Source organism: Amblyomma mixtum, chromosome 10, assembly GCF_055824585.1.
Source record: "Amblyomma mixtum isolate Tamu chromosome 10, ASM5582458v1, whole genome shotgun sequence".
Taxonomy (NCBI): Eukaryota; Metazoa; Arthropoda; class Arachnida; order Ixodida; family Ixodidae; genus Amblyomma; species Amblyomma mixtum.
The window spans coordinates 53,790,384-53,818,310 of NC_143021.1; the positions used below are offsets into that span (position 1 = coordinate 53,790,384).

The 27,927-nt window shown below is 47.6% G+C and overlaps 1 protein-coding gene across 1 annotated transcript in view; it reads left to right on the forward strand.

Moving 5' to 3' along the window:
• Positions 1 to 27,927, forward strand: part of LOC149325814 (sodium-dependent proline transporter-like) — a 185,791-nt gene that overhangs the window by 96,898 nt on the left and 60,966 nt on the right. The window contains exon 10 of the mRNA XM_089563602.1: positions 18,478 to 18,709. Within this exon, the coding sequence (XP_089419728.1) occupies positions 18,478 to 18,709 (232 nt within the window). The remainder of the gene's footprint in view (positions 1 to 18,477; positions 18,710 to 27,927) is intronic.

Genomic DNA, 27,927 nt, shown 5'->3' on the forward strand with positions numbered 1-27,927 from the left:
GTTGCGGTTGTGTTCGCCAGAGAACTTCCGCCATCTGTCACATGTGCCAGTCACTAAAATGAACTGTGCAAGTGCAGTAGGAGCAGGTTATCTAGCAGAACTTTTTGCTGGGCTAGTTGGTCCATTCTGACATTGGTGAAAACAGCGCGAAAGAAGAAGCCCGAAGGCGAAACGAGGAAGTGACAGGAAAGAGCGCTGACGCAAACCGTCATAAAAGAGTCGCACTTGCCTCCACAGCTCAGATTGTAGAATTCTACATATCCTCTTTACGTGGCCAAAAGAAGGCCGGACTGCACCGAAGAGGACGTTGAGGTCACAGGGTACCAATCCCTTCTTCATGCAGAACGTGATGTACCTGGCCCGGTAGGTTGACCATGTGATGTTGTTGACGAGGGCATCCAGTTGTGCCGTAGTAGAAGAAACACATGACGAAGGGCCCACTGTATAAGAAAGGTAATCTAGCAGAACTTTTTGCTGGGCTAGTTGGTCCATTCTGACATTGGTGAAAACGGCGCGAAAGAAGCCCGAAGGCGAAACGAGGAAGTGACAGGAAAGAGCGCTGACGCAAACCGTCATAAAAGAGTCGCACTTGCCTCCACAGCTCAGATCGTAGAATTCTACATATCCTTTTTACGTGGCCAAGAAGGCCGGACTGCAACGAAGAGGACGTTGAGGTCACAGGGTACCAATCCCTTCTTCATGCAGAACGTGATGTACCTGGCCCGGCAGGTTGACCATGTGATGTTGTTGACGAGGGCATCCAGTTGTGCCGTAGGAGAAGAAACACATAACGAAGGGCCCACTGTATAAGAAAGGTAATCTAGCAGAACTTTTTTCTGGTCTAGTTGGTCCATTCTCACATTGGTGAAAACAGCGCGAAAGAAGAAGCCCGAAGGCGAAACGAGGAAGTGACAGGAAAGAGCGCTGACGCAAACCGTCATAAAAGAGTCGTACTTGCCTCCACAGCTCAGATCGTAGAATTCTACATATCCTCTTTACGTGGCCAAAAGAAGGCCGGACTGCACCGAAGAGGACGTTGAGGTCACAGGGTACCAATCCCTTCTTCATGCAGAACGTGATGTACCTGGCCCGGCAGGTTGACCATGTGATGTTGTTGACGAGGGCATCCAGTTGTCCCGTAGGAGATGAAACACATAACGAAGGGCCCACTGTATAAGAAAGGTAATCTAGCAGAACTTTTTGCTGGGCTAGTTGGTCCATTCTGACATTGGTGAAAACAGCGCGAAAGAAGAAGCCCGAAGGCGAAACGAGGAAGTGACGGGAAAGAGCGCTGACGCAAACCGTCATAAAAGAGTCGCACTTGCTTCCACAGCTCAGATCGTAGAATTCTACATATCCTCTTTACGTGGCCACAAGAAGGCCGGACTGCACCGAAGAGGACGTTGAGGTCACAGGGTACCAATCCCTTCTTCATGCAGAACGTTATGTACTGTCAGCGTCAATTGATACGCGAACAAGCCAATTGAAACGCGAACAGCACAAATCGCAGATATTAAACTAGGGAGGAAAAATACATGAGCAGTTGATTTTCCCATCGAAGCCGAAAAGACCGCTCTTCTGAAATGTTAATAGCCCACGCCTGTATTTCACCTCCATCCTCTATTATGCTTGATTTTTTCTGCTCGCGTTTCAGGTGTTTTGTTCGCATTTCATTTCACGCTGATAGTACCTGGCGCGGCAGGTTGACCATGTGATGTTGTTGACGAGGGCATCCAGTTGTGCCGCAGGAGAAGAAACACATAACGAAGGGCCCACTGTATAAGAAAGGTAATCTAGCAGAACTTTTTGCTGGGCTAGTTGGTCCATTCTGACATTGGTGAAAACAGCGCGAAAGAAGAAGCCCGAAGGCGAAACGAGGAAGTGACAGGAAAGAGCGCTGACGCAAACCGTCATAAAAGAGTCGCACTTGCCTCCACAGCTCAGATCGTAGAATTCTACATATCCTACGATCTGAGCTGTGGAGGCAAGTGCGACTCTTTTATGACGGTTTGCGTCAGCGCTCTTTCCTGTCCCTTCCTCGTTTCGCCTTCGGGCTTCTTCTTTCGCGCTGTTTTCACCAATGTCAGAATGGACCAACTAGCCCAGCAAAAAGTTCTTCTAGATTACCTTTCTTATACAGTGGGCCCTTCGTTATGTGTTTCTTCTCCTACGGCACAACTGGATGCCCTCGTCAACAACATCACATGGTCAACCTGCCGGGCCAGGTACATCACGTTCTGCATGAAGAAGGGATTGGTACCCTGTGACCTCAACGTCCTCTTCGGTGCAGTCCGGCCTTCTTTTGGCCACGTAAAGAGGATATGTAGAATTCTATGATCTGAGCTGTGGAGGCAAGTGCGACTCTTTTATGACGGTTTGCGTCAGCGCTCTTTCCTGTCACTTCCTCGTTTCGCCTTCGGGCTTCTTCTTTCGCGCTGTTTTCACCAATGTCAGAATGGACCAACTAGCCCAGCAAAAAGTTCTGCTAGATTACCTTTCTTATACAGTGGGCCCTTCGTCATGTGTTTCTTCTCCTACGGCACAACTGGATGCCCTCGTCAACAACATCACATGGTCAACCTACCTGGCCAGGTACATCACGTTCTGCATGAAGAAGGGATTGGTACCCTGTCACCTCAACGTCCTCTTCGGTGCAGTCCGGCCTTCTTTTGGCCACTTAAAGAGGATATGTAGAATTCTACGATCTGAGCTGTGGAGGCAAGTGCGACTCTTTTATGACGGTTTGCGTCAGCGCTCTTTCCTGTCACTTCCTCGTTTCGCCTTCGGGCTTCTTCTTTCGCGCTGTTTTCACCAATGTCAGAATGGACCAACTAGCCCAGCAAAAAGTTCTGCTAGATTACCTTTCTTATACAGTGGGCCCTTCGTTATGTGTTTCTTCTCCTACGGCACAACTGGATGCCCTCGTCAACAACATCACATGGTCAACCTGCCGGGCCAGGTACATCACGTTCTGCATGAAGAAGGGATTGGTACCCTGTGACCTCAACGTCCTCTTCGGTGCAGTCCGGCCTTCTTTTGGCCACGTAAAGAGGATATGTAGAATTCTACGATCTGAGCTGTGGAGGCAAGTGCGACTCTTTTATGACGGTTTGCGTCAGCGCTCTTTCCTGTCACTTCCTCGTTTTGCCTTCGGGCTTCTTCTTTCGCGCTGTTTTCACCAATGTTAGGAGCAGGTTGTTTCATTTTCAACCAATGTGGGCTTGAGAAGAGGCGCGCATAGCGGCCATGTGAAAAAGGTGGATCACCGAAACATGCCTGTTTAAATCAGCGATCGAAAAACATGTTTACTTCCAATTAGCAGTATTCTTCTTTATTCTCCGGTACCATTGGGCCAAAATTTTTATTTTTTCCTTCTATTCTATTGCCGCATATTTATGTTTTCTTATATCATGCATTCCACTCCATTCTGTAATCCCCCCTGGTCCCTGACGCTACCGAAATAAACAAAATCCAGCCCTCAGATTCTGAAATCTGTCGGTTTTCATGTCACGACCTCTCCAGTAATGAGTGAATTTTTTGATGGAGAAACCTGAAATTTTCATGATGACAGTATAACTGCTATCGCATTAATAATAGCACTCGAAGATCTCTCAGGGCTACTTATTTCGCACTTAGGGAAGCAACGCAGCGCTCGCCAGCGATCTGCCGAGCGCTCGATCATAACGTTTGCGCCCACCTCTCTTCGGAGGAGCTGCCAATACGCGTTGTTTTCGTTAGGCAGAGTACAAAGCGAGGCAAGGACATGCACATGTCGGAGAGGCGCGCACCGCGGAACGAATCAATTCCTTGTGCCCAATAAACCAAACATTTGCTCCCGTTGATACCACGAGAAAGAAAGAAACCAATACCACAGGTATTTTCAAGACGCGGCTTTGAAAATGGGGTAAATTTCAAGTTCGAGCTGTAGTTTTTTGCAAGCTTAACTGTCAATAAGTGTGTATTGATTTTGTCCCTTCAGAAACTGTGGCTGTCTTCACGGCGTGGCTGTCTTCCTTCTGAATCACGAACCAACTAGCTTAGAGTTCTTCACGCCGACTTCGAACGAGAACTGCAAAGATGCTTTCACAACTTTTATGCACTTCTCGGCCGCGCTTTAGCTCCTACTGCCAGAAACAGTTGCGCCGCGATTTCGCCATGCACGCTTCGAGAGTCATTCAAGTCGCGAGCAACGTGACCGGACTGGAAACTCGGTCGATGATCGGTGGGCACGAAGCCGGCCGCGGCGGCACGCTGACTATTCAGTCTCTGGGCAGATCATCAGCATTCCCAACTGTACAAAGGCGCCGCATCGCTTCTTTAGCATTCTTTTCTAGTGCCATTTTCGCTTCTTCGTTGCGCGTATATCGGAATTTGTTTTTTGAGTAAAGTCTTGAACTTGGTGGGCTCAGCAAACATTGCCGAAATTCGCGGTTGCATCGCGTCTTTCTTTTCTCGAAATACATGCACGATACATTCAATCATTTCTTTCTCCTTGAAAAGCGTGCTATTTTTCCTGTGGCTGTTGAATTTATTTACTTTCATTGTGTAAACAGCCCATAGAGAGTGCAGGCTTTCACCGAACACAGTTTACTGTATGCAATTTCTTATAGATTCTTTGATTTGCGGTACCGCAGTCTTGCTTCTAGGGTAAAAAAATTCATTTTCATATTTTTACATGTATCGCTTGAGCATCGTCAGAGCAGTTATGCATTTTTATATCGAACTGTGCATGCAATTAAAATGCAGAGCCATCATAATACAATATCTCTAAATGCCTTCTTCATGAAGATCCCCAAAGATGAAATCCTCTAAAGTGGCTCATATACTGCTGTCCCGCATACAAAAGAGCCATACATGTAAATAAGAAAAAAAAATTGGCAGTGCCTAGCTCTGGTCAAAAGCCTACTTAAAGGAATTGGTGAGCGCTAAAAACCACAGAAAAAGGACTAATACACAGGACGGAGCGCTGTGTATTAGTCCTTTTTCCGTGGTTTTTAGCGCTCACCAATTCCTTTAAGTATGTATTTCCAACTAGCCCCAGTAGTAGCTGTTTTGACGTTAAAAGCCTGGATATGCAAGCGAAAAGCTGCAGTTATGCCTTGTTTGACGTCATGGCTGTCGCAGTTTGCGCACAATGCACTAGGAGCACCACGATAATGGTGTAGGCCAGCGCGTTATATAGCCCTCCTTCCTCATGCGTAGTAACTGTGGTAGCATCATACGAGGAAGCCGAGCGCGCGCCGATGCACACTCGGTAAACAAGCGCAGTGCGCGCGAACGACGGCGAAGGACGACCGGCGTCGGCGGCGGCTCCGCCGACCACGTGCGCCTCTCCAGTGACGTCAAGCGGCGAACTCGCGCATGCGCCTCTGTGGCTAAAATTGATCACGGCGCACGCCAGACCCGGTGTTCACTAGCCTAGTGAAGCTTTTCACTTCAAAAGGCCGGAACATACAATATACCCTTGCCCCTGTAAGTGCGCTTATCAGTGGAAGGGGAAGTTCCGTCGAATCTTGCTGTGCACTGCCGGAAGCGTAAAGATTGTTTCGTCCATTTGGACAGGACAGTTATCTTGTATAGTCAACCAGATCGGACCTGCGGGCAGTTAGTTGAGACGTTTCTGATAAGGCAGGATTCAGAAACATGTGCCGCTTCGCCTTCTGTCAAACTTGCGGACAAAGATATTCGTGTTCTCGGGGAATACGTGGCGATAGGTTGATAGCAGGTGCATGTCATGTGTTAAGATTGCTGGTTGTCTTTGTGAATATGTGGCGATTAGCCTCCCGCTGCATGGGCGTAAGGTTTTTAAGGGCCATCGAACTTTCATGATGTGTTTTTTTTTGTTTCGGTCGTTGCGTTTGGTGCTTATATATCTAACTCTTCTAGAAATAAAAATTCAGTTGTTAGAATATGAATGCTTCCAACTTGCGCAGTTTTCTGTTCTCATTAAGTGGGCTTACTTCCAATGCCACCTCGACCTCATAGTTCCAGATGGCACGTCCTCAATAGACCCCTCATCTCGCACCAGGATATCGAAGCCACCCACAAAGTCTCGCGAAGCACATCGACGGACTGCCGGTGTCGCTCTTTCGCTGTTCATGACTTGCGGGACGGGACATTTTTTGTGATGAATGCTTTCCCAAAGAGACCACAACACCGTAGAATGACGAAAACCCTTGTGAGAAAGTCGCATTGCTTTGTGAGAATTCTCCCCGAGAAGCTTTGCTGGAACTGTGCTTTAATTCTCCTTTCCATAGACTCTTGTGGGCTACCAAACACAGAATCATCATACCGCATTACCTCGAAATGCCTTCTTCACGAAGATCCCCGAAGATAAAATCCTCTCAAGTGGCGCATTTTCTGGTGTGTCGCTTAAAAAAAAAAAGCAGTATACGCAAATAAGAAAAGAATTCTGAGCATGGCAGCAATATACCCCTGTCCCTGCGTCCATTTTTTTTTTTTGCTTTTAGTAAAAGTTGATTCTGTGGACCTCTTTAGGCATGTTGGTGTTCGTCCGGCAGCGAAAGTGCGGAGTCGAACTTGCTGTTGTCCGCCCACTGGATTCAAATTTCTGACGTCTATCCCAGAGAGGATTCTGTGATCACCGCTTCGACGTGAATCACGGTGTAGCCTAGCCCCTGTAACAGGATTTCCAGAGAAACCAGCCTAAGGACACATAGCGAAAATGGCGGTTCGAGCTCCTGTCATCAACCCAACGACCTCGCACCGTGCGTTGGCGCTGCGGCGTCCGGCGCTGCCCATCTTCCTCTTTACAATCAACCCCGGCTGAAGGCGAAGACTCGCAAACCTGACATACCATTCAGAACGATCATCAGTGGAAATGGCTCATGGCAGCAATGTGTTGGCCGGTTCCTATTAAAGAAGGTCACGTTGATCAATGTAGATGATGCCTTCGAGACAAGGAAGTCCCAAAATGTGTCAAATTACCTTGAGGACAACCGCCAGGTCGGTTATGCATTTTCCGTTCATGTTAAGGATCCCGTGAAAGTCATTAATGACTCCACACTCCCAGCTTCAGACTAATAGGCCCTGCGAACGTCTAAAAAGCATGGGAAAGGCCTGGTCTTACTCATGAAATTCGGAAGAACATTGATATACGTTTCTTGGAACTGAGGCTGAATTTGTGCAAAGAACCCCTAGCAAAAGCTAATAGGTTTGGAATATACGGTGGGCTATTTAAATTGTATTGGAAACATATTTTATATTTATGAATGCACTAAAGATATGTAGTAAATACATGCCTAAAATTTCGTGGTTGGCATTCGAAATATATTCTTAAATTATGCCAAAAATACCTCACTCGAAGCATACTTAAATTAAGTGGGAAATACGTTGCTGGAATTTCATGCTTGGTATTCGAAATATATCATAAAAATATGCCAAATATAGCTCACCTAAACCATACTTCTAGCACTTTTCAAATACGTGAAAAGATATGTGTGCTGTTTTAGCATCTTGTCAATGTATTGAGAGTGTACTTTCGTAAATATGAAATTATTTCATCCGAAATATACTTCAATTCTAACAAACGGGCCGTCCTTTTAAACGTATATGTATGCAGTTTAAGCATCTTGTCAATAATAATAATAATAATAATAATAATAATAATAATAATAATAATAATAATAATATAATAATAGAGATTTATTCATCACAACGATGAATATATTAAAAGTGTTCTGATGTAAATATGAAATTAATTCATCCAAAGTATACTTCAATTCTTACAAACGGGCAGTCCTTTTAAACGTATTTGCAGCACACTTCTAGCTGCCGTTGAACAGTAGAGTGCTCGAAATCGCGTTTCGGGAAATGGAATTTGCGTGTTTTCAATGTATTTGAAGTGTACTTCCGTAAATATGCCATTAATTCGTCCTAAGAATACTTAAATTCTAGAAAATTGGCAGTCCGCGCATTAATATATTTGCAGCACACTTCAAGCTGCCGTTGAACAACCTAGTGCACGAAATCGAGTTTCGGGAAATCGCATTATGGTGTTGGCAATGTATTTAAAGTGTACTTTCGTAAATACGCAATTAATTCGTCCAAGTATACTTAAATTCACGCAAATGGGTAGCCCGCGTATACATATTTGCATTACCCTTCAAGCTACCGTGGAACAATCTAGGGCTCGAAATGACGTTTCTGGGAACAGTTAAAACTCCCCCTTTCCTGTAACTTCTTTTATGGTAACTTCTCCGTTTATGGTAAGTCCTAGCAGGAAGGCATTCACCACTTATTCACATTACGCGTGGAGAACGTGATAGCATTACACCGGCAAATGCGCCTTGGATACTTCCGACCCCGAATATGCCAGCGGAAAGGACCACGACCGGCAAGGCCGACCGGCTCCCTAAGGCGCCCGTATATCTGTTGGTTGATAGTTCCACTCCTGATCTATTCCTGACGCAAGTTTCGACAAGCAATTCGGTTCTAGATCGCCCCCAGATTCGAACGCGGCCAGTAGGGCACTTCTGGGATAATTTGGTGGCCCACAGTCATTGAGCAAAAAACGCCACACCGGGCAAGATAGAGCGTAGCTGTCGGTGGGTATATAAAAGGCAAGCCAATTATGGCGCTTGTGTATCTGTCCTCGCTTCGGCGAGCGCGGCTCCGGCCGCTTATCTTTTTTTGAGCGGCGTCCGCTCCGGCCGACGCAGTTGTTGCTGCGACGCGCGTCTTTTCTTTCCTTTTTATCTTTCCTCAGATCTTTTAACTCTCCTCTATCTGCACGTGGCAGCGGTGGTGGCTCGGCTGGAGCCAGTAGGCAGGCCCGTGCAATTTCCTTTTCATCCTTCTCTCAGTCACAACAACAACAGCGCTTGTCGGGGCACTTGTGTGCTGCGGCACTTTCGTCATGATTTGCTGTGTAGGTGTCTTTGCTCTTCCCATTCCGTCACGTGACCTTATAATCTCCTACACCTCTTGACTGATGATCAATACGTGTGTACATTTACTTCTGCAGTTGATGCATTTACCCGTCTCATTACGAGAAGCCGACCACTAGACCTTTTTAAGCCGAAGTGATTTTTAATGTATTAAATGTAAATTTTCAGTCTATCTCTAATGTATTTAATGTATATTTTTTGTATATTTTAAATGCATTATCAATATGCCAAGCGGGCAAAAATTTACTTTTCACTTATCTTAAAGAACGTTCAAAATATCATTCCTAGTATACTTAGAAAGCATTCGTACTGCAGTTTTTGAGCATGGGGACAAAAAATGCGAAATAAATATGAAATTAAGACAATATATTTGAAATCCATTTTAAGGACATCCTCTCTTTTGCAAAGGGAGAACACAGGACTTTGTCCTGTTGTGGGCGTAGTTAGGCTGATAATGATGAGGAATAGACAATGGTTAGTTTATTTATCCAATACTGCGTACCTGGTAGAGGTACAAGGTTCGAGAGAGTGAGTCATGCGGAAAAAATTTTGAGTATATAATCCCTAGAGCATTTGTGAGTACAATTTTGAGACGGTTAGGCGGGCGAGGGAACAAGCGTGGATAATGACATCTTAGTCGAAATCAAGAGGAAGAAATGGGCTTGGACAGTGAAAGTAATTTGAAGGCAAGATAACCGCTACTCCTTAACGGTTCATCTTAAAGCAGTGCGAAACACAGGGCGTAATGGAAGAAACAAGAGACGACACGTGCGCAATTGTAACAACTGAATTTTATTCCAAGGAGGGTTAGATATATAAGCACCAAACACAACGATAAAACACAAAGACACAGCGCGAGAGCCCCTAAAAACCCCGTACGCGCATGCACCGGAGCGCTAAACACCTCAGCTCAACAAAGCCAGTCAGCAATCTTGGCACATGACAAGTACCTGCTATCACCCTATCGCCACGCATTCCCCGAGAGCGCGAATCTCTTTTTCCACGAGATTAATAGAAGGCGAGGTGACACATGTTTTAGACTCCTGGCTTATCAGAAACGCCTCAACTGACTCCCTGCAGGTCCGATCTGGTTGACTGAACAAGATGTGTGTCCTGTCCAAATGGGGGATACAATCTTTACACTTCTGGCAGTGCACAGCAAGGTTCGGTGACACTGCCCCTTTCACTGGCCTGCGGTGTTCAAACAGCCGCTCGTTTATACAGCGGCATGTCTGGCCAATGTACAGTCTTTGTCAAAAGTAACCAGGCTGCATGGTTTGCTTCTAGCTTGTATAGTGGAGCCCCTGTGGCTTTCCTAAAGATCAAAAGATGTTGGAAGGTAAGAAGACCCCCAGTCCTTACCTTTAACGACCACTTCAGCTTCTGGGAAGCTGTAAGGGCTCCACTGTACGAGCTAGAGGGAAACCATGCAGCCTGGTTACTTTTGACAAAGACTGTACGTCTTGCCGCAGGAAAGCGGTATAGAATAAACAACTCCGGTGTTACAGACGAGCAGTGGTTTTTTGTGGGAAACTGTGCATCCATTCCTCGCTTGGTCGTCCCGGCACCCGATCTTCTTCCTTACCGCACTGCGACTCTGCTCAGCTTATCCTTAGCTGTGAAAACTAATCTCACCCCATATCTCGAACCTACCTTCTTCAACCGGAGTGACATTCCAAGGATAACGGAGGCGATTCCAAGAAAAGGCAAGTGTAGCAGAGAGTGGCAGATTGGTAGGTGGGCGGATGATATTTAGAAGTTTGAGTGGGATACGGTGGCCGCAACTGACAAAAGACAGGGTTAATTGACCTTGGGGAAAAACACAGCGCACTCCTAAGACAAGGACGAAGAAAGACATGATACAGCGCTGTATCGTCTTGTCTTTCTTCGTCCTTGTCTTAGGAGTGTGCTGTGTTTTTTCCCATGGTAAACTACCAAGTAGCCCGCTCTTGAACCCCGTTAAAGAACCCCTGTTGGTCGAAATTCCCGGAACCCTTCACTACGGCGTCTCTCATAGCCTTAGTTGCTTTGGGACGTTAAACCCCATAAACCAAACCAAACCAACCTTCCAGGGTTAATTGAAGAGGCATGGGATAGGCCTTGGCTCTGCCGTGGGCGTTGTCAAGCTGATTATCATGATGAATATTGCCTTCAGTAAACAGATCCCGGGCAATGGATGCCTATCGAGATTTCAGTCAAACTTATTATTTGTAAAATTAATTTTATGTTGGGAGATTTTGTTTGTCTTAGTGAACGCGGCAGAGATGTTATCTGTATCTATATGCCAAGATAAACTATTAGAGTCACGCCTAAGTGCTCATATGTAGTCTCTTTCTTCACTGGTGCTGACACAGGCCAATACGTATACGTTAATCACCATTCCCCACGTTCCGCATCCGCGGAAAGTTGTTAATAAAGATGTAAATTAGGATGGCTTTTTGGTTGTTAGTCGAAGCTTTTTCTTCAAGAAGCACAGTCATCCTAAAACAGGTTGATATACACGTTAAGGTAAATTAAAATGATAATTTTGTTGACATATGGCAAAATCAGGAAATGACCACGATCGAATAAATAATCAGGATGAATTTGGAAATGTCGATGATCCCAATATATTTATATAATCAAAGTAACGTCGTCATTTACTTTCGCCGCTGTGTACAAATGAGCGAAAAGAAGTAGACGGAGAACAAGCTGCTCTCTCCGCACCTTGACAGATCTCCAGCAGTCATCAGCAGAAATAATACTGAATAATAATAATAAACATTATTAACGCAAGAATTCCACCGCAGCAATACATGAGGCCTCCCAAAGCCGCAGTGGAGAGCGGGCCCGGCAGGCAGCGGCAACGAAGTGGAATGCCGCCAACACCACAGTTTGCGATGGAGCATTTGAAGCAGGAACAAATACAAAAAAGAACTGACAGCAATGGGGAGAGAAATTATAAAAAGAAAACAAACTACTTACGCTCAAATGTAATGTGAGGTAGCACTCCCAATACAGAGCAGTCAAAGCAGTATCATGTAATGAATAACAAATAAAAAAGGCAATATTTGTGAGCAAAGTAAACAATAACATTTGGGATCGAAACGAAATTGGAACAAATATTCGTACGTCCGCAGGACTACAGGACATCAAAACCATGATTTCCTCTGTTCGCGCACTATTCTTACACGTCAGCAGAATCAGTGGCACAACAGTATGGTCTCTAAGTCTCCGATTTGATGGAGTTAGGTAGGATCTAAACGAACTTAAAGAAATAAAAAATGTTGAAGGCTAGAATGCTAAAGATTAATGTGACGGAGAATGTTTCAGTTTAAACTTTGTTTCCACGCGAAAGGCGCTAGCTGGTAATTGATTGAGGAAAGATGGTGTAAAGTGATTACGGGTGCGCTGGTCGTATCTGGTTGAGCAGCGAAGCACCCGACGACGGTATTTAGGTCGGAGGCAACGCATAGAAAAATATTGAACTTTATACTTGTCTGAATAGAGATGTCTCAGGGTAGCTGTTTCAGTGAGAAGAGCGCTAAACTTTGAACACCTTAAGGCTTTCAAAAGGTCAGCGCCGGAAGTTAATCCTAAATCACAGCTAATAATTTTCAGAATAGATCGAAGGATGGAGTTTATTCTATTCTGCAAACTAATCGCGCAGTGACCAAGCTCCGTAATCCCATAACGGAGTATTCTATAAATCAAAGCTTGTAAAATAACTTTAAGAACCAACAATGCCATAAAATATCTAATTGCTGTATAATGTTCTGCGCGTAGCCTTGAACATACATAAGCCAGGTGGGAATTCCAGGCGAAGTCACTGTCAAGTAATACGCCAAGGTATGTAACGGAGGAAACATAAGGAACTGGCGAACAGGTACAAGGAGAGCAAGCAGAAGGGTTAACCACCGGTGAAAAGTGTAAGCTAAATTTCTTCAGGGCGTTGTGGAAACAAGCTCCATTTTGGAGACATTCACTTTAATTACATTTTTATTGAACCAAGGCCATATATATCAATGACATGGATATCAAACATAGCTATCAAAAGAAACAAGGAACAATGAGGTAGCAGCCAAGAAAAAAAAAGCAATATGATTACCACAAAAAAAAAGGTTGGCTATGTGCCTATGGGGCTTTGTAACTTCTTCGATAGGTTGGAAGGAAAGATAATTCAAAATGAACGGTATTAGTGCATACTTTTTTCAACCACATAGCTTGTACGTTAAAAGGCAACAAAGCACGGTGGCTCACCACCTGGCTCGACCGGCTTGGCGCTGAAGGGAACGAAGAACAGCGACTTCTGGTCACCCAGGCGGTCGACATGCTCGGCCTGTAAATTTTGGCCGAATAAAAGTCTCTTACTACTACTGCTACAACTACTAGTATTATTCGCTGGGATAATCTTGTGTTTTCGGAGAAAGTGGTTGTCCATACTCAAACTTAGAGTATTTCTTAATGCACGGACGGCTTTCTTTTGTAGTAATGAAGGTTTATGAATGTTCGTTACGAATGTGTTTACCCACATAAGGTGCAATACTAAATTTGTGAGGTAAAAAGAGCGTTACCAAGAGTATTCAGTGTCTTTGGTTCAAGGTACCTAGAACCGTGCTTAGTTTTGATGAAATGCTTTTAATATGCTCGTTTCAAGACAACTTCAGAAAAGTACCGGAAGTATATTTATATCTTTTACTGCGTTGGAGCAAAACGACCTCAGTGAATATTTTAAGGGCTGTTCCTGGTATACCGAATGTTTTACTTTCACTCATGCTAAATCTATTCAGCATCCTTCCTTGAGTAGATAACGAAAAATGACTGCTAATTTTAGTGCATTAGATCCTTATCAGAAGCCAGCACTGTGCAGTGATGTGGAGAAATTAAATTTTTACAGTGTGTGGGAGCCTTGCAGTATCATTTATACAGAAAATAGCAAGGAGAGGTGGCAGAGAACATCCTTGTGGAAGTTCGAATTCGAATGATTTTACACTGGATTTAAACTAGTATCATTCAAGGTACTAGTGATGTCTCTGATATTGAATTGAATTAAGTGCAGTGATATCTTCTGAACACATTGCATCCAGTTCGTCAGGTATATGATAAGAATATTGGATTCAAAAGCCAAACTGAAATTTTTGCAGATTCTTAGTGTAGAAAATTTACTTTCAGATTTCCATCCTCGTTTCCTTATTTATGAATTTTCGTCAGAAATTAACTTAAAGCCTTTCAAACGTCTTGAGTATATCTGGTGAATGACTGTCGCAGCAACCAGGTTGGCAGGCAGGTTAGAGAAGGCTGGTTTCCCTTTGTCAGTTGTGGGCGCTGTGGCACAGATGCTTCTGCAAAGATTAAAGGCTGGACCTCCCCCCCCCTCCCCATCCCCCCCCCCCCCCCCCCCCCCCCCGAAGGTGGCGGTCGACCAAAGATCAGACCGACGGTTGTCCCCGATATTCATAGGGTGTCCCACAACCCGAAGAATGTAGCCAATCACTACGGCGTGCCGGTGGTTTGTTCGGCATCACGGAAGTTGGCCTCTTTGTGCCCCCTGATCAAAGAAAGGTGCGTGCAGGAATGCACGAAGTGTCGCGCCTCTCAGTTTGCAGGTGTTTGGTGGGGGTTGTGCCTGAAATCACCCCGATATGCAGAAAAAGAAAAGTGCGCCTAGGCCAAACGGGCTGTTGTGTAAACCAATTACTGGGGGAGCACCAGCTTTAAATGAAGATCGGGAAAAGATGCATTTTGCCCTTAAATTGCGGCGAATGCCCTTTGTCTACGCCTAGTAAACCATGCCTGCCTTTGGTGCCTAGAAACAAAATTTTGAGGCTCTGTCATGATCAGACGGCACGTAAGCCGGCAGAAGTTTTATTTCATTGAGGGTTAAAGTGATGACTGCTTAAGCGATACATCAATCAAACTGTATGAAAAAAATAGGTTGCTAGCATGTGCGCTTTAGCCAATGATTAGCATCCATAAAGCTATAAATATGTGCAATTTCTGAATCAAGTCAGTCGCGACTATGCGCCCGTCTATGCGCTCGTCTCGTCCATATTTTTTTTTGAGCATTTCTGTTGCTTAAGTGCTAAACTTTAGCATATCAACCAACTCGCCAGCAAAACGTTTTACCGTTTCTTGATGAACTAAGAATGCGTCTTCTGTGTAGCGAGAGTTCCTGAATTGAAGCTGCTGTTCTGTAATCATGTTGAACGTTTTAAAAAGATAGTATGTAAATTGATTATTTTTGTAATCCTTTTGTGAATGGTAGCATTAACGCGCTACGGTAATCCGATAATTTTTTTCAGCTCCGTCCTTGTGCTTTCTTATTTTTCTAGCAACCTGCATCTCAAATGCAAGTACTCCAGTTGAAAGCCAGACGCTGCACAATGTGCTAAACGGTTGCTGTTTGATCTATTACATGCTTGATTCGATTAAAAACTTAACCGTGTGCATTGGAAGCCCTTCTGTTTTTGAAGAGCTTCAGAGAGCTTTTTTACTTCGAATATTTGGGGGCCGAAAACCAAAAACAAGATGTTTTCACGGCCCAAATAATTCTGGAGGCTTCAAATCTGCTTTTACAGAGCCACCATGGGTTGCGTTAGAACTGAAACTTGAGTGAAACTCTACATACCCATCCATAACATACCCATAATACATCCATAACATACCATACCCATAACCTGCGCATAACATACCCATAACATGCAATCTAGAAGAGTGCGGTGAGGGGCTAGTTGGTATGACATTATGAGAGCAAAAAATAAAAAATAAAAATAAAATAACATAACATAACATGACCATAACATACCCATAACATACCCATAACATACCATAACATGCCATAACATAGCCACAACATATCCATAACATACCCATCCGAAGTGAATGCTCCAAATCTGCTTTTACAGAGCCGCCATGGGTTGCGTTAGAACTGAAACTTCAGTGAAACTTTATAAAGCCTCATTTGTATAAGTGGAACCAGTCTTCCATATTCCACATAGACAACTAAAGAATTATGTGGAACAATGCTCGATTTAAACGGGAAAGTTTTTAGTTGAACACAAAGCTCCGCATACATGCATCTGGAACACATGTTGCACATGCGGACAGCTCGCGAGTCTCGACCTAATTGACCGCTTCACTCCTTGGTGCCGCTGCACGAGCGGTACGCCCGACCCGGGGGTTGTTTAGCGTCCCCTTATTGCGTGTTTTGAGTACTGTGGACACTCAGCACAATAATGCGTGAACACAGTGAAGACTGATGCCACTGATGCCTGAACAATGTGAAGAGCTCAATGATGCGTGAACACCAGGGCGCGTTCAGGCATCATTGAGCTCCCTCAAAGGAACCCTTTGCACGAAGCACACATTTCTGTCAATGACACTGCTTCGTCCAAGTTATTCTGAACAATCTCCGTGTCAAAGATTGCGATATTTTATGACACGGAGCTGTAGTGTTCACATGGCCATCTGCTGGCATTTGCATATACTGTTAACTGCGGCTTTCTTGGAAGGAGATAGACCTTTACTTCATCTCACTCTCAGCTGCGAAGCACTAACGAAAACGACACGACAGAAGAATTACAGGCATAATATGAATCACAGTATGGGATGATTAACTGCACATTTTTACCACTGTTATGGAGAATTTAGAACACGAGAAAATAAGATCAAGTTGGAAGCACAGAAGCTTATAATAAATTATTTCCATACAACACCCTTCTACCAACGCAGCTGCACCTGCCAAACCTTATGGTTGCGAAAACCAAAACGTCACTTTTCGACGAAATTTTTCTCTATCATGCCTTTTTTTTATTTTTGGCAGATTTAAACGAATACATACGCAGCTGTTCAAACCCACAGTCACTATGTCTACTGAAGGGCCGAAATACAAAATAAACAAAGCAGAAAGGGCAAACCTTGTGATAATGACGTGCAAACACTGATAATGAGGTGAAAACGTGTGCAAACACTTATTTCGAAACAGTGCAAATTTTTTGCGTTTAATGTTGCAACAAATAAAAGTCAAAAATTGCACAAATCAAACCGCAAAACTGTTCACGAGCTGCGCAAGATCAAAAAGCTTACTAAGAGCCAAGAGGTGGAGCCAAGAGTAAACATGGTGCCCTGACGTTTTTTGCACTAAACTGTTTGTGTTCACTCATGTATAAAGTTTTCTAATCATTCAGTATCTCCGCGGCCTATTTTTGTTAAGCCTTGCAGCTGCCTTTTATATTATGCGCCTTTCGGGATCTGAATTTTTGTTTGTGAACGGCTATCGCTGAAAACGCTCATTAACGGCAGCAGATTCACTAGTCCCGATTTCTCTTGGCCAAGAAAGGAAAAAAAATTCAGCGGCAGGTTCTGCAACAGCTTCCTGGAGCCTTCGTGAAGGGCGAAAAGTAGCTATCTTCACTTTCTTACCATGGAAATAAAAAATAGCATAAAAAAGCATTCGCTTAAGTATAATCGCCCCACGGCCATAAAGATCATAGTGTGAAGAGGCAGACCAATGCTGCTCTAAATATAGGAAATCTCGTTTAAATTTTCAACTCAGTCATTTTGCCGCCCCTTTTGTTGTGCTCAAACACAACCGGTCACGAAAAGACTGTAAACAATGGCGTGTCACTGTGTGCGTGCATACGCGCGCTCGTGCGTGTGCGTGCGTGTGTGTGTGTGTGTGTGCGTGCGTGCGTGTGTGCGCGTGTGTGCGCGTGCGTGCGTGTGTGCGCGTGCGCGTGCGCGTGCGTGTGTGTGTGTGTGTGTGTGTGTGTGCGTGCGTTGCGTGTGCGTTGCGCGTGCGTTGCGTGTGCGCGTGTGTGTGTGTGTGTGCGTGCGTGCGTGTGTATGCGCGTGCGTGTGCGTGCGTGTGCGCGCGTGTGCGTGTGCGTGCGTGCGTGCGCGCGCGCGCGTGTGTGTCTGTGTGTGTGTGTGCGCGCGCTAGCGAGCGACACACACAGAGAGAGAGAGAGAGAGATTGCGCACAAACCGGCGCCCAGCCGCCAGAAGAAGGCTTGAGACAAACACACAACCGCTAAAGGACGGCCTCCAGAAATGCTAAAGTGCTGGCGAACTGAAATACAACCAACCGCTTCTTTTCCTTGATATACCGAAGTAAAACCAAACTTATCTTGGAGGCGATTTTCTATGTCGTCAGAGAACTACCCTCGAAGTGCTCTCCCCACTGCACAGCATTGCTAGATTTTGACGCTGCTACTATCATGCCACAACGGTCATACTCATTTGTGTGCGCCTTTAATACCGGGCTCCAGGGAAAGGCACCCTCGACACGGACCTCTCCTTCACTGTGATGCTTTCCTTGAGCTCCAGATCGCGTGACCTGTGATGACGCAATGCAAAACTTACGCACTGGAAACTGGCCTTATCTTCAAAAGCGAAAGGGGCCGCGAATGATTGCTGACTCTTCCCCGCTGCGAATGGTGCACAACTTTGATTGCGCGCCGCATTTGAGGCCCTGCGCAACAATCGGCCCTTTGCTGATCTTAAATGGTACTGCAGCAACAGCCGACGATCGCAGACTGGAAGACACGCGAAAGGAGGTCAATCAAGGTTCCTTCCAATCCTCCCGCAGATCTTCCACGTGTGCACGGTGGTGGCGTGTGCCGAGGACCTGTTTCCCACTCTGCGCACCAACATGAACCAGACGGTGTTCTTCGTGTGCATCGGCATGTTCATCTCGGGCTTTCCCACGGTGACGCAGGCCGGCGCCTACATCTTGCTGCTGCTGCGGGATCACACCGTGAATCGCATCATAGCGCACTTCATTCCGCTTGTCGAGATCTGCACCGTCATCTGGATATACGGTGCGTCTGCCTGGGCGTGTACGCCCTGCTTCGTTGTTGCTCTCTTCTGCTATACACTAACTAGTGCTGCGCTGTTTTGACAGCCGAACAGAAAATAAACTTTCGGCGTGTTTACCAACTGCACTCTATGTGCTAACTAACAACACACAGCTGCTAGTTGACAGCGGGTACTGACAGCCGTCTAAGTGGCTGACATAAAAATATAGAACAACCGGCAGATAAAAGGGCTGGTAAGGTTAGGTTTAAAAGCCTAAACTAAATTATTTGCAGGGCGACCTGTTTAAAAGAAGAAAACTGGGAATAAAAGATACCCTCGCAGACTTAATACCGATGTTGCAGGCCTATATCCTATTCTATCCTAAGGTGGCATAGCAGAGTGTGCAGAAAGTAAAGTGTCGAAGAAGCAGGTTGCCTGACAGACGCCTTAGATTGAGGCTGTAGATCAGTTTAGGCCATCATGGCCACCATGTGAACTTAACATTTCGCATGTATCCTATGGATTTCACCTTCATCAAAATGCGGTCGTCGTTGTTTAGACTAGATTACCCCATTTTATGACTCAGCAGGCGACCACTATAGCCAGAAAGCCCAGCGGATATCCTGAAACGTTGAAATCACCTTTAGTCGACTGTACTGTCGTAAGTACAAGAGGCGAGCATCAGCAAGATTGCATCGCAAAGTCACGCTTTTGAGGAGGGCGATCAGCAGGACAGCTATGGTTGAAAAGGACGACACATGCCTGCCTGCAGAAACGGTCGCCCTATAACGGTCAAGGCAGGAGGAACGACCGTAAGATAGCGGTTCAGCTCGTTCGAAACCCTCACGGAATGCATTCTGTTTCCTGCGACTGGTACATAAAACCTTCGGCGTCGCTTAATGTGCTCTAAAGAGTACCATGTGATAGTGTTGCGGGAAAGAATATATTTACAAATATTTACAAATAGAAAAGAACAGCTGCGAGCGGCACCGAGAACACAGTCCGAACTTCGTTGTCGTCTTCTACTCTTCCCACGCTCTTGGTCGTCGTCGTCGTCTACCCGCTTCAGGACCCCCGGCTGCTGAAACGCCGTCTCGGCGTTAGGGCGGCGACGTATGAGCGTCGTGATAAGGTTTAAGGCGACAGACGTGGACGATGTCGGTGGTGGCGCCAGAGGACGATGGCGAGGTTTCAAGGGGAGCAATTTCATAGTTCACGTCGGTAACACGGCGCACGACACGGTAAGGGCCACGGTAGTGCGAAAGGAGCTTCTCGGAGAGACCGACGCTGTGAGAGGGCGTCCAGAGAAGGACGAGTGATCCTGGGGTAAATTCGACGGCCTGGTGACGGCGGTCGTAGGCTGACTTTTGGGAAACTTGAGAGGCTTGGAGCCTACTACGTGCTATTTGGCGCGCCAGCGTGCCCTGGGAGATGGCGTCCCGAGCGTAAGCAGTGGTGGGGGCTGAAGAAGGCGGCATGAGTGTGTCCAAAGGCAAGGTGGGATGCCTACCAAACAAAAGGTAGAAAGGAGAATAGCCTGTTCTGTCATGAAGGGAAGAGTTATATGCAAATGTCACATAAGGCAAGGCTGCGTCCCAATCTCGGTGGTCTGGCGATACGTACATGGCTAACATGTCGGTGAGCGTGCGGTTGAACCTTTCCGTAAGCCCATTGGTTTGTGGGTGGTAAGCTGTCGCGAGCTGGTGCTGCGTGTCACACGAACGAAGAATGTCGTGAACTACTCTGGATAGAAAATAACGACCGCGGTCGGTGAGAAGTTGACGAGGGGCGCCGTGGTGAAGGATGACGTCTTGCAGAAGAAAATCGGCGACATCGGTAGCGCAGCTGGACGGCAAAGCACGCGTGATGGCGTACCGAGTCGTATAATCAGTTGCGACAGCGATTCACTTGTTGCCGGAGAGGGACGTCGGAAAAGGGCCAAGAAGGTCGAGGCCAACACGGTGAAAAGGTTCCGGAGGTATGTCGATGGGTTGCAGAAGACCGGCAGGCAAAGTGGAGGGCCTTTTCCGACGTTGGCACAGGTCGCAAGCGGCCACGTAACGCTTGACGGAACGATAGAGACCAGGCCAAAAGAAGCGATGCCGCACCCGAGCATACGTGTGGGACACGCTAAGGTGACCGGCTGTCGGCAGATCGTGCAGTTCTTCAAGGACAGAAGAGCGTAGACGTTGGGGTATCACGAGCAGGAGCGGAGGGCCATCGGAGCGTAGGTTTCGGCGATACAAAATGCCGTTCTGGAGCACATAAAGGTTCAGAGACGGAGATCGGTTTGCAGAACGGATGCCATCAAAGATAGGTCGTAAAGATGAGTCGTGGCGCTGTTCGTTGGCAATATCGGCAAGATCAGAGATAGCTAAGAGGCAGGGCAGGGTCTCAGTGTCCTCTAGGTCAGGTGGTTCCACAGGGTATCGGGATAAACAGTCAGCGTCCTGGTGATGGCGCCCTGACTTGTACACGACAGAGTATGAGTATTCTTGGAGGCGCAATGCCCAGCGACCAAGGCGACCGGTGGGATCTTTTAGTGAAGACAGCCAGCAGAGAGCGTGGTGATCAGTGACAACAGCGAATGAACGCCCGAACAGGTAGGGTCTGAATTTAGCTACTGCCCAGACAAGGGCAAGACACTCGCGCTCAGTAATGGTGTAATTTCGCTCTGCGGCTGAAAGTAGGCGGCTGGCATAAGCGATGACTCGATCTTGACCCTGTTGACGTTGGGCGAGGACGGCGCCGATGCCATATCCGGAGGCGTCGGTGCGAACCTCTGTGGGATACGACGGGTCAAAATGTGCTAAGATGGGCGGAGTGGTCAGCAAGTGGACGAGGGATGAAAATGAGTTCTCTTGAGCAGGGCCCCAGGTAAAGGGGGTGTCGTTCTTCAGAAGATCGGTGAGGGGACGAGCGACGCCGGCGAAATCTTTGATAAAACGGCGAAAATTCGAGCACAAGCCGACAAAGCTGCGCACATCTTTCGACGACCTTGGAAGAGGAAAGTCCTTCACAGCTTGAATTTTGATGGGATCTGGGCGTACACCGGAAGTGTCAACGAGGTGTCCGAGAATAGTGAGTTGGCGACGACCGAACTTGCATTTCGATGAGTTCAGCTGAAGTCCGGCGTTACGAAACACTGTCAGAATATTGGAGAGGCGCTCGAGGTGCGTGGCAAAAGTAGGCGAGAAAACCGCAACATCGTCTAGGTAACAGAGGCAGGTGGACCATTTAAAGCCACGAAGAAGGGAGTCCATCATTCGTTCGAAGGTAGCCGGGGCGTTACAGAGGCCGAACGGCATGACTTTAAACTGGTATAAGCCATCAGGAGTCACGAAGGCGGTCTTCTCGCGGTCCTTTTCATCAACGGCAATTTGCCAGTACCCCGATCGAAGATCAATTGAAGAGAAATATTTGGCGCCGTGGAGGCAATCTAAGGCATCATCGATCCTTGGGAGTGGATATACGTCTTTTTTTGTGATGCGGTTGAGGTGCCGATAATCAACGCAGAAGCGTCAGCTGCCGTCCTTCTTTTTCACCAAGACGACTGGTGAAGCCCAAGGACTTGACAAGGGCTCGATGATGTCTTTTGCGAGCATCTTGTCCACCTCTTGATTTATGGCGGTGCGTTCGGCGCTGGACACTCGGTACGGACGTCTGCGGAGAGGAGCGGAATCGCCGGTGTTTATGTGATGCGTCACCACAGAGGTCCGAGCCAAAACACGGCTATCAAAGTCGAAGATGTCGCGGAAAGATGATAAGAGGCACCTAAGATCGCGAGCTTGCATCGGCGGTAGGTCAGAAGCGATCATGTTGGCGTAGTCGTCCGTTGGGTTCGCTGTTGATGGGGCCGCAGGCAACCGGCATTGCTGAGTGGAAGGTAAGCAGCTGTCCACCGCTGATATCACACATTCGGCAGCAGGGCACAGCGTGGCGAGTGAGATGCCTTGCGGGAGCGGTTGGATGGATGAACCAAAGTTCAGGACCGGAAGGTACGCTCGGTTGGCCGACATTGTAAACACAGTGTGTGGAAGCGCAATGCTGCGCGTCAGGGCGACGTCAAGTTCCGGAGTGACTACGTAGTGACCATCAGGTACAGGGGGAACAGATGAGAAAGAAATGTAAGTTGCGGCTTGAGGCGGTAGACGGACAAAGTCGACAGCACAAAGGCGGTGTATAACTGGGGACGGCGACTCAGCAGAAAGAGGAAGGTCAAGCTGAACAACATTAGTGGCGCAGTCAATGAGGGCGGAATGCTCAGACAGGAAGTCGAGGCCAAGAATGACTTCATGAGGGCACTGGTCCAGAACAGAGAACAGAACGGATGTATGGCAGCCGGATGTGGTCACAGGGGTTGTGTATAGTCCAACAACATGAGGCGTTCCGCCGTCGGCAACGCGGAGAACGGCTTTGGATGCAGGGGTCAGTACTTTTCGGAGGCGGCGTCGTAGGGCTGAACTCATGACGGATACGTGCGCGCCTGTATCGATCAGGGCTCTCACAGGCACTCCATCGACATGAATGGCGAGCAAATTATGGTGTGCGCGAACGGCTAATTGAGGATTTTGGGACTGGGGCTGTACTGCAGCATCACCTCCAGACACTGCAGCGTCTAGTTTTCCGCTTGCGAGCGTCCGTAGGGGCCAGGAGAGGAGCGACGGCGTTGGGGCGAACGAGATTGTCGACGCAGGGGGGACGGGGTGCGGCAGGAACGGGGAATCTGGCCGTCGACTATAGCACTGTGCTGGGCTGGAGGGGGCGTGTAGTGGCTGGGCTGTTCTTCGTCGCGGTGGGAGCTGAGAGGACGGTATGTGCTGCGACGGGACCAATAATTTCGACAATGGCGGGAGATGTGGCCAGTGCAGTGGCAATGGAAACAAATGGGCCTGTCGTCGGTTGTCCGCCAGTCGTTAGGGTTTCGGCGACGTGGAGTGAAGTACGAAGGTCGTCCAGGAGCAATCGCAGTGATTTCGGGTGGTGGTGAAGACCGTACAGGGCTGACGTGTTGGAAACCAAGGTTGGCAAGCTCTTGGCGGACGACAGCTTGGAGCAGAGAGATGGTAGGCAAGCGGTTGTCGCCATCATGTAGATGCAGGGGGGCAGGGGACATAGCTTCGAGTTCGCGTCGGATGATGCGGGTCACATTTTCTGGGGGCGCTGGAGTTTCCCGGTGTCGCAGGTCTTCACATGAAGAAGTCGCAGCCGTGTTGGGGAGGCGAGTGTACGGCTGGCTAATACGCCTGCTTTTGGCTTCCTCGAAGCGTCGACATTCCTTAATAATTCCGTCGACTGTAGTGCAGCTCTTGTATACGAGCAAGTTGAACACACCGTCGGCGATTCCCTTCAACACATGGCCGACTTTGTCAGACTCGGGCATGTTGGCGTCAACTTTGTGACAGAGGGCCAGCACATCTTGATTGTACGACACATAGGACTCCGTAGATGTTTGAGCTCGGGAGGCGAGGTCCTTCTTAGCGGCAAGTGTTCGGCCGAGCGGCCGTCCAAACAATTCGCGGAGTTTCTCTTTGCACACGTCCCAGCTGGTTAGATGGTCTTCGTGGGTCTCATACCAGACCCGGGCGGTGTCTTTTAGATAGAATATTAAATTTGCGAGCATAAGGGTCGGATCCCAGCGGTTGTAGGTACTCACTCGCTCGTACATGTTGATCCAGTCGTCGATGTCAGTGTGGTCGGTACCAGAAAATGCCCCGGGGTCACGAGGGGGAGAAAGAACGAGTGATGTCATGGCCGGGGCTGAGGTTTGCTGGGAGGCGTCTTGGGTCATGATGATGGAAGGCAACTGGCGGCCGCTGCGGAGCTCCGTCGTCGGTAGACGTAGGGGAAAGCCGCACCTCCACCAAATATGTTGCGGGAAAGAATATATTTACAAATATTTACAAATAGAAAAGAACAGCTGCGAGCGGCACCGAGAACACAGTCCGAACTTCATTGTCGTCTTCTATTCTTCCCACGCTCTTGGTCGTCGTCGTCGTCTACCCGCTTCAATAGCATAAGAGAATCCCTCCCACGCAAGTACTCTTCATTTCACTTTAAGATAACTGAACAAACGCTCGTTAGTGATGTAGAGGCAGCGCGTCCGACTCACGACCCAGAGAGTAGTGGTTGCATTCCCGCTCTACCTCTGTTCTCTTTTCGGAGAACGAATTTTAAAACATGCCGAATAGATCACGAGGATTCTTGATGCCGCTTCTAGCGTAGTGGCGCAGCCTTTAAGATATGCACTCCAGCCCCGGCAGGTTGCTCTTTCAAATGCAGCCGCCGGTGGGACTTAAAAATGCTAAAAGAACGAGCGAATCTAGTGTTGCAGCGCTGCATCCAAAACCCAAATGCGGCAGTGACTGCATACACGGAAGAAATGTAACGTCGATCCTGACATGGGAGAGAGTAAGAAGTTTGGGCTTCTTATGCGAGGAGTTAAAGAGACACTTTTTACTGGGCTTGTCTGCAGTCCACCGAATTCGCTAATGAAGCGACCAACATTTCAGAACAATCTGGACGCACGATCCAGCCACTATTCACTACCACTCGATGTTCCCTCAGCACTTCATTGGACAGAACAAAAATCGAGGACAACCGGCGGAATATGATCGGCAATTGTCCAAAAGCTGCGTCGGCTGCTGCAGTCTTCCAACGAGCCTCAATTAACTATCCTTGCCGGAGATCTGTGAAGAATTCCAGCATGCGGTTGGCTGCGTGTCATCGATGCTTCGAATGGAAACTCAAGCCATGAGCTCTACCGCGGCTGTACGCAGTGCTCGGCCCCGATGAGACCCCCCAAAGGGTCTTACAATCGTTCCAGAACGCCACCCAATTGCCCCCCTCCCCCCTCCTAGCTTAAGAGCGGCGCTGAAGTCACCGGAAATTCGACGCCTAGCAGACTTTCGACAAACGCCCGTTGTGCTTCCACTGCCGTGAGGCCAGCTGCATTCTTCGTCACAATCCGTACTGACGTATCGGTCTCCGCAGCTTTGCTATCGACGCACCACGATCAAGCTCCGGCCAACGCCCGCAAGAAATCGACGATTACATGCGTTGAGAGGAGTATTTACCAAAATGCCTTTCCCACTCCCTATCGCCTTCAGCGTCGCGTTTCGCGTCACCAAGCCGTCACGACCAGGCTTGAAAATGACGCCGTAGCCCAGTAGAATTACAACTTCGCGCGTAATCCCCAGTCCCAGCACCCCACAAAGCCGAGTGCGAACTCCAAGAGCAACCTGCAATACCAAATCACGAACCACCGACCCTGATGACTCAATTGACAGCCAAAAAGTCGCAGCACTTGTTTACACAGGAACGGACTACTGTGTGATCAGTGGAACACTCATCACGGAGCTTGAGAAGGCGGCGACCACTTGGGATGGCCAACAAATCCGCACTTGTGGAGGCCACCTAGTTTCACCGCCAAGAGAATGTACTGCATGGGTAAATGTCAGCGAACGTACCTACACTTCATAGTCCTGCAGCAATGTTCCCGAGACGAAATCATAGGCATGAACTTTTTGACGGAGTATAGAGCAATCATTGACCTACAGTCGAAGACCATCACGTGTTCGACGGAAGCCCTACCTTGTAAGTAAAGCCGGAGCATCATGTCGTATTGAGTGTGCTCGATGAAGGAGTAAGCGTTCCACCCCAGTCAAGCGTCATCGTCTCGACGGGTGATAGGATTAGCAAGAACGAGGAGGGTGTCATTTAAGTGCAAAGCCAGTTTCGCTTAGATCAACGACTAAGCATCGCCAGAGGCATCGCTTGTTTTCGAATTGGACTAGCTAAGGTGCTGGTGACAAGCTTCCGCAAAAAATACAGACACCTCAAAAGAGGCACGACGATTGCTTTCTTAAACGAACTGTACTAAATACAAGCCGCTTTCGACTTCTCCGACCGATCCACAGAAGGTTCGCCTAACAAAGCGAACTCGCCCAGCTTCGTCATCTCCCCAGCCCTCTCCCAGAAGAGACAGCATAAAATACGCAAACTTCTTCAAACTTACAGCAGGTCCGTCTCGTCGTTATTGAAAATTCTACAAACGCCATTTCCAAACATCGCATTTTAACAGCGACGAACACGTCTGACCAAAGCCCCTACCATGTGTCGCAGCGAGAACGCCAAGCCATCTGCGACCAAGTGGAAGAAATTCTTCGCGACGACGTCATGCAGCTGTCCAAGACCCACTAGACGGCACCGGTTGTTTTGGTGGGAAAGAAGGATGGTACTTCGGTTCTGCGTCGATTACATCAGCTTAAACGTACTGAAGATGTCTACCACCTCCCCCGCAACGCCGGCACACTCGACCGGCTCTGCAACGCCAAGTACTTCTCTTCTGTGGACCTCAGCTGGTGGTGGTGAACCGAAGTCGATGAAAGAGATCTTGAGAAGACCACATTCATCACGCTGGATGGCCTCTTCGAGTTCAAGGTGGCACCATGTGGACTCTGTCCCGCGCCAGCAATTTTTCAATGACAATCGATGCAGTATCGGCATATATAAAGTTGCAGATTTCTCTAGTACACTTAGATTACGCCGCTGTCTTCGCCTGGAACTTTGATGACCACATACATAAGATCTAAACAGTGCGGGAAGCAATGAAGTCGCCTGGGATAACCTTGAAAGCAGAGAAACAGTTGCCACTTCACCTATTGGGAGCTGCTGTTTCGGAGCCACATCGTAAACAAGGAGGGAGTACGCAAAGACCCGCAGTCAGCTGCTATAGCACAGTTTCCTCCACCGGCCAGGAGGAAAGCTGTGCGTCCATTCCTCGGACTGTGTGCGTAGCACCGACGAGTTGTCAATACTTTTTCGCGCATCGACGACCCTCTGTCCCACTGACAAAGGCAGACAGGCCATTTAAATGGGAAGCGTCGCAAGAGGGAGCCTTGAACTTCAGCATCGTTTACAGTACCCTCCATTGCTTGCGCACGTTGAGGAAAACGCTGGAATCGATATTCATACCGGCGCAAGCAGCGTGAGCCTAAGCGTCGTCATCGTTCGGAATTTTAAGCGATGGATTGGAGAAAGCAATCACGTGTGCTAGGCATTCTCTGTCGACGGCCGACGGTAACTATTCGACTACCAAGAAGCAGTGCGTCGCCATTGTGTGGTCTATGTAGCAATTCCGCCGCTATCTGTATAGACAACTATTGAAGGCGTTCAGGGATCACCACGCACTCTGATAGCTAGCCACTTTGAAGGACCCCTCTTACTGCCTTGTTCGGTG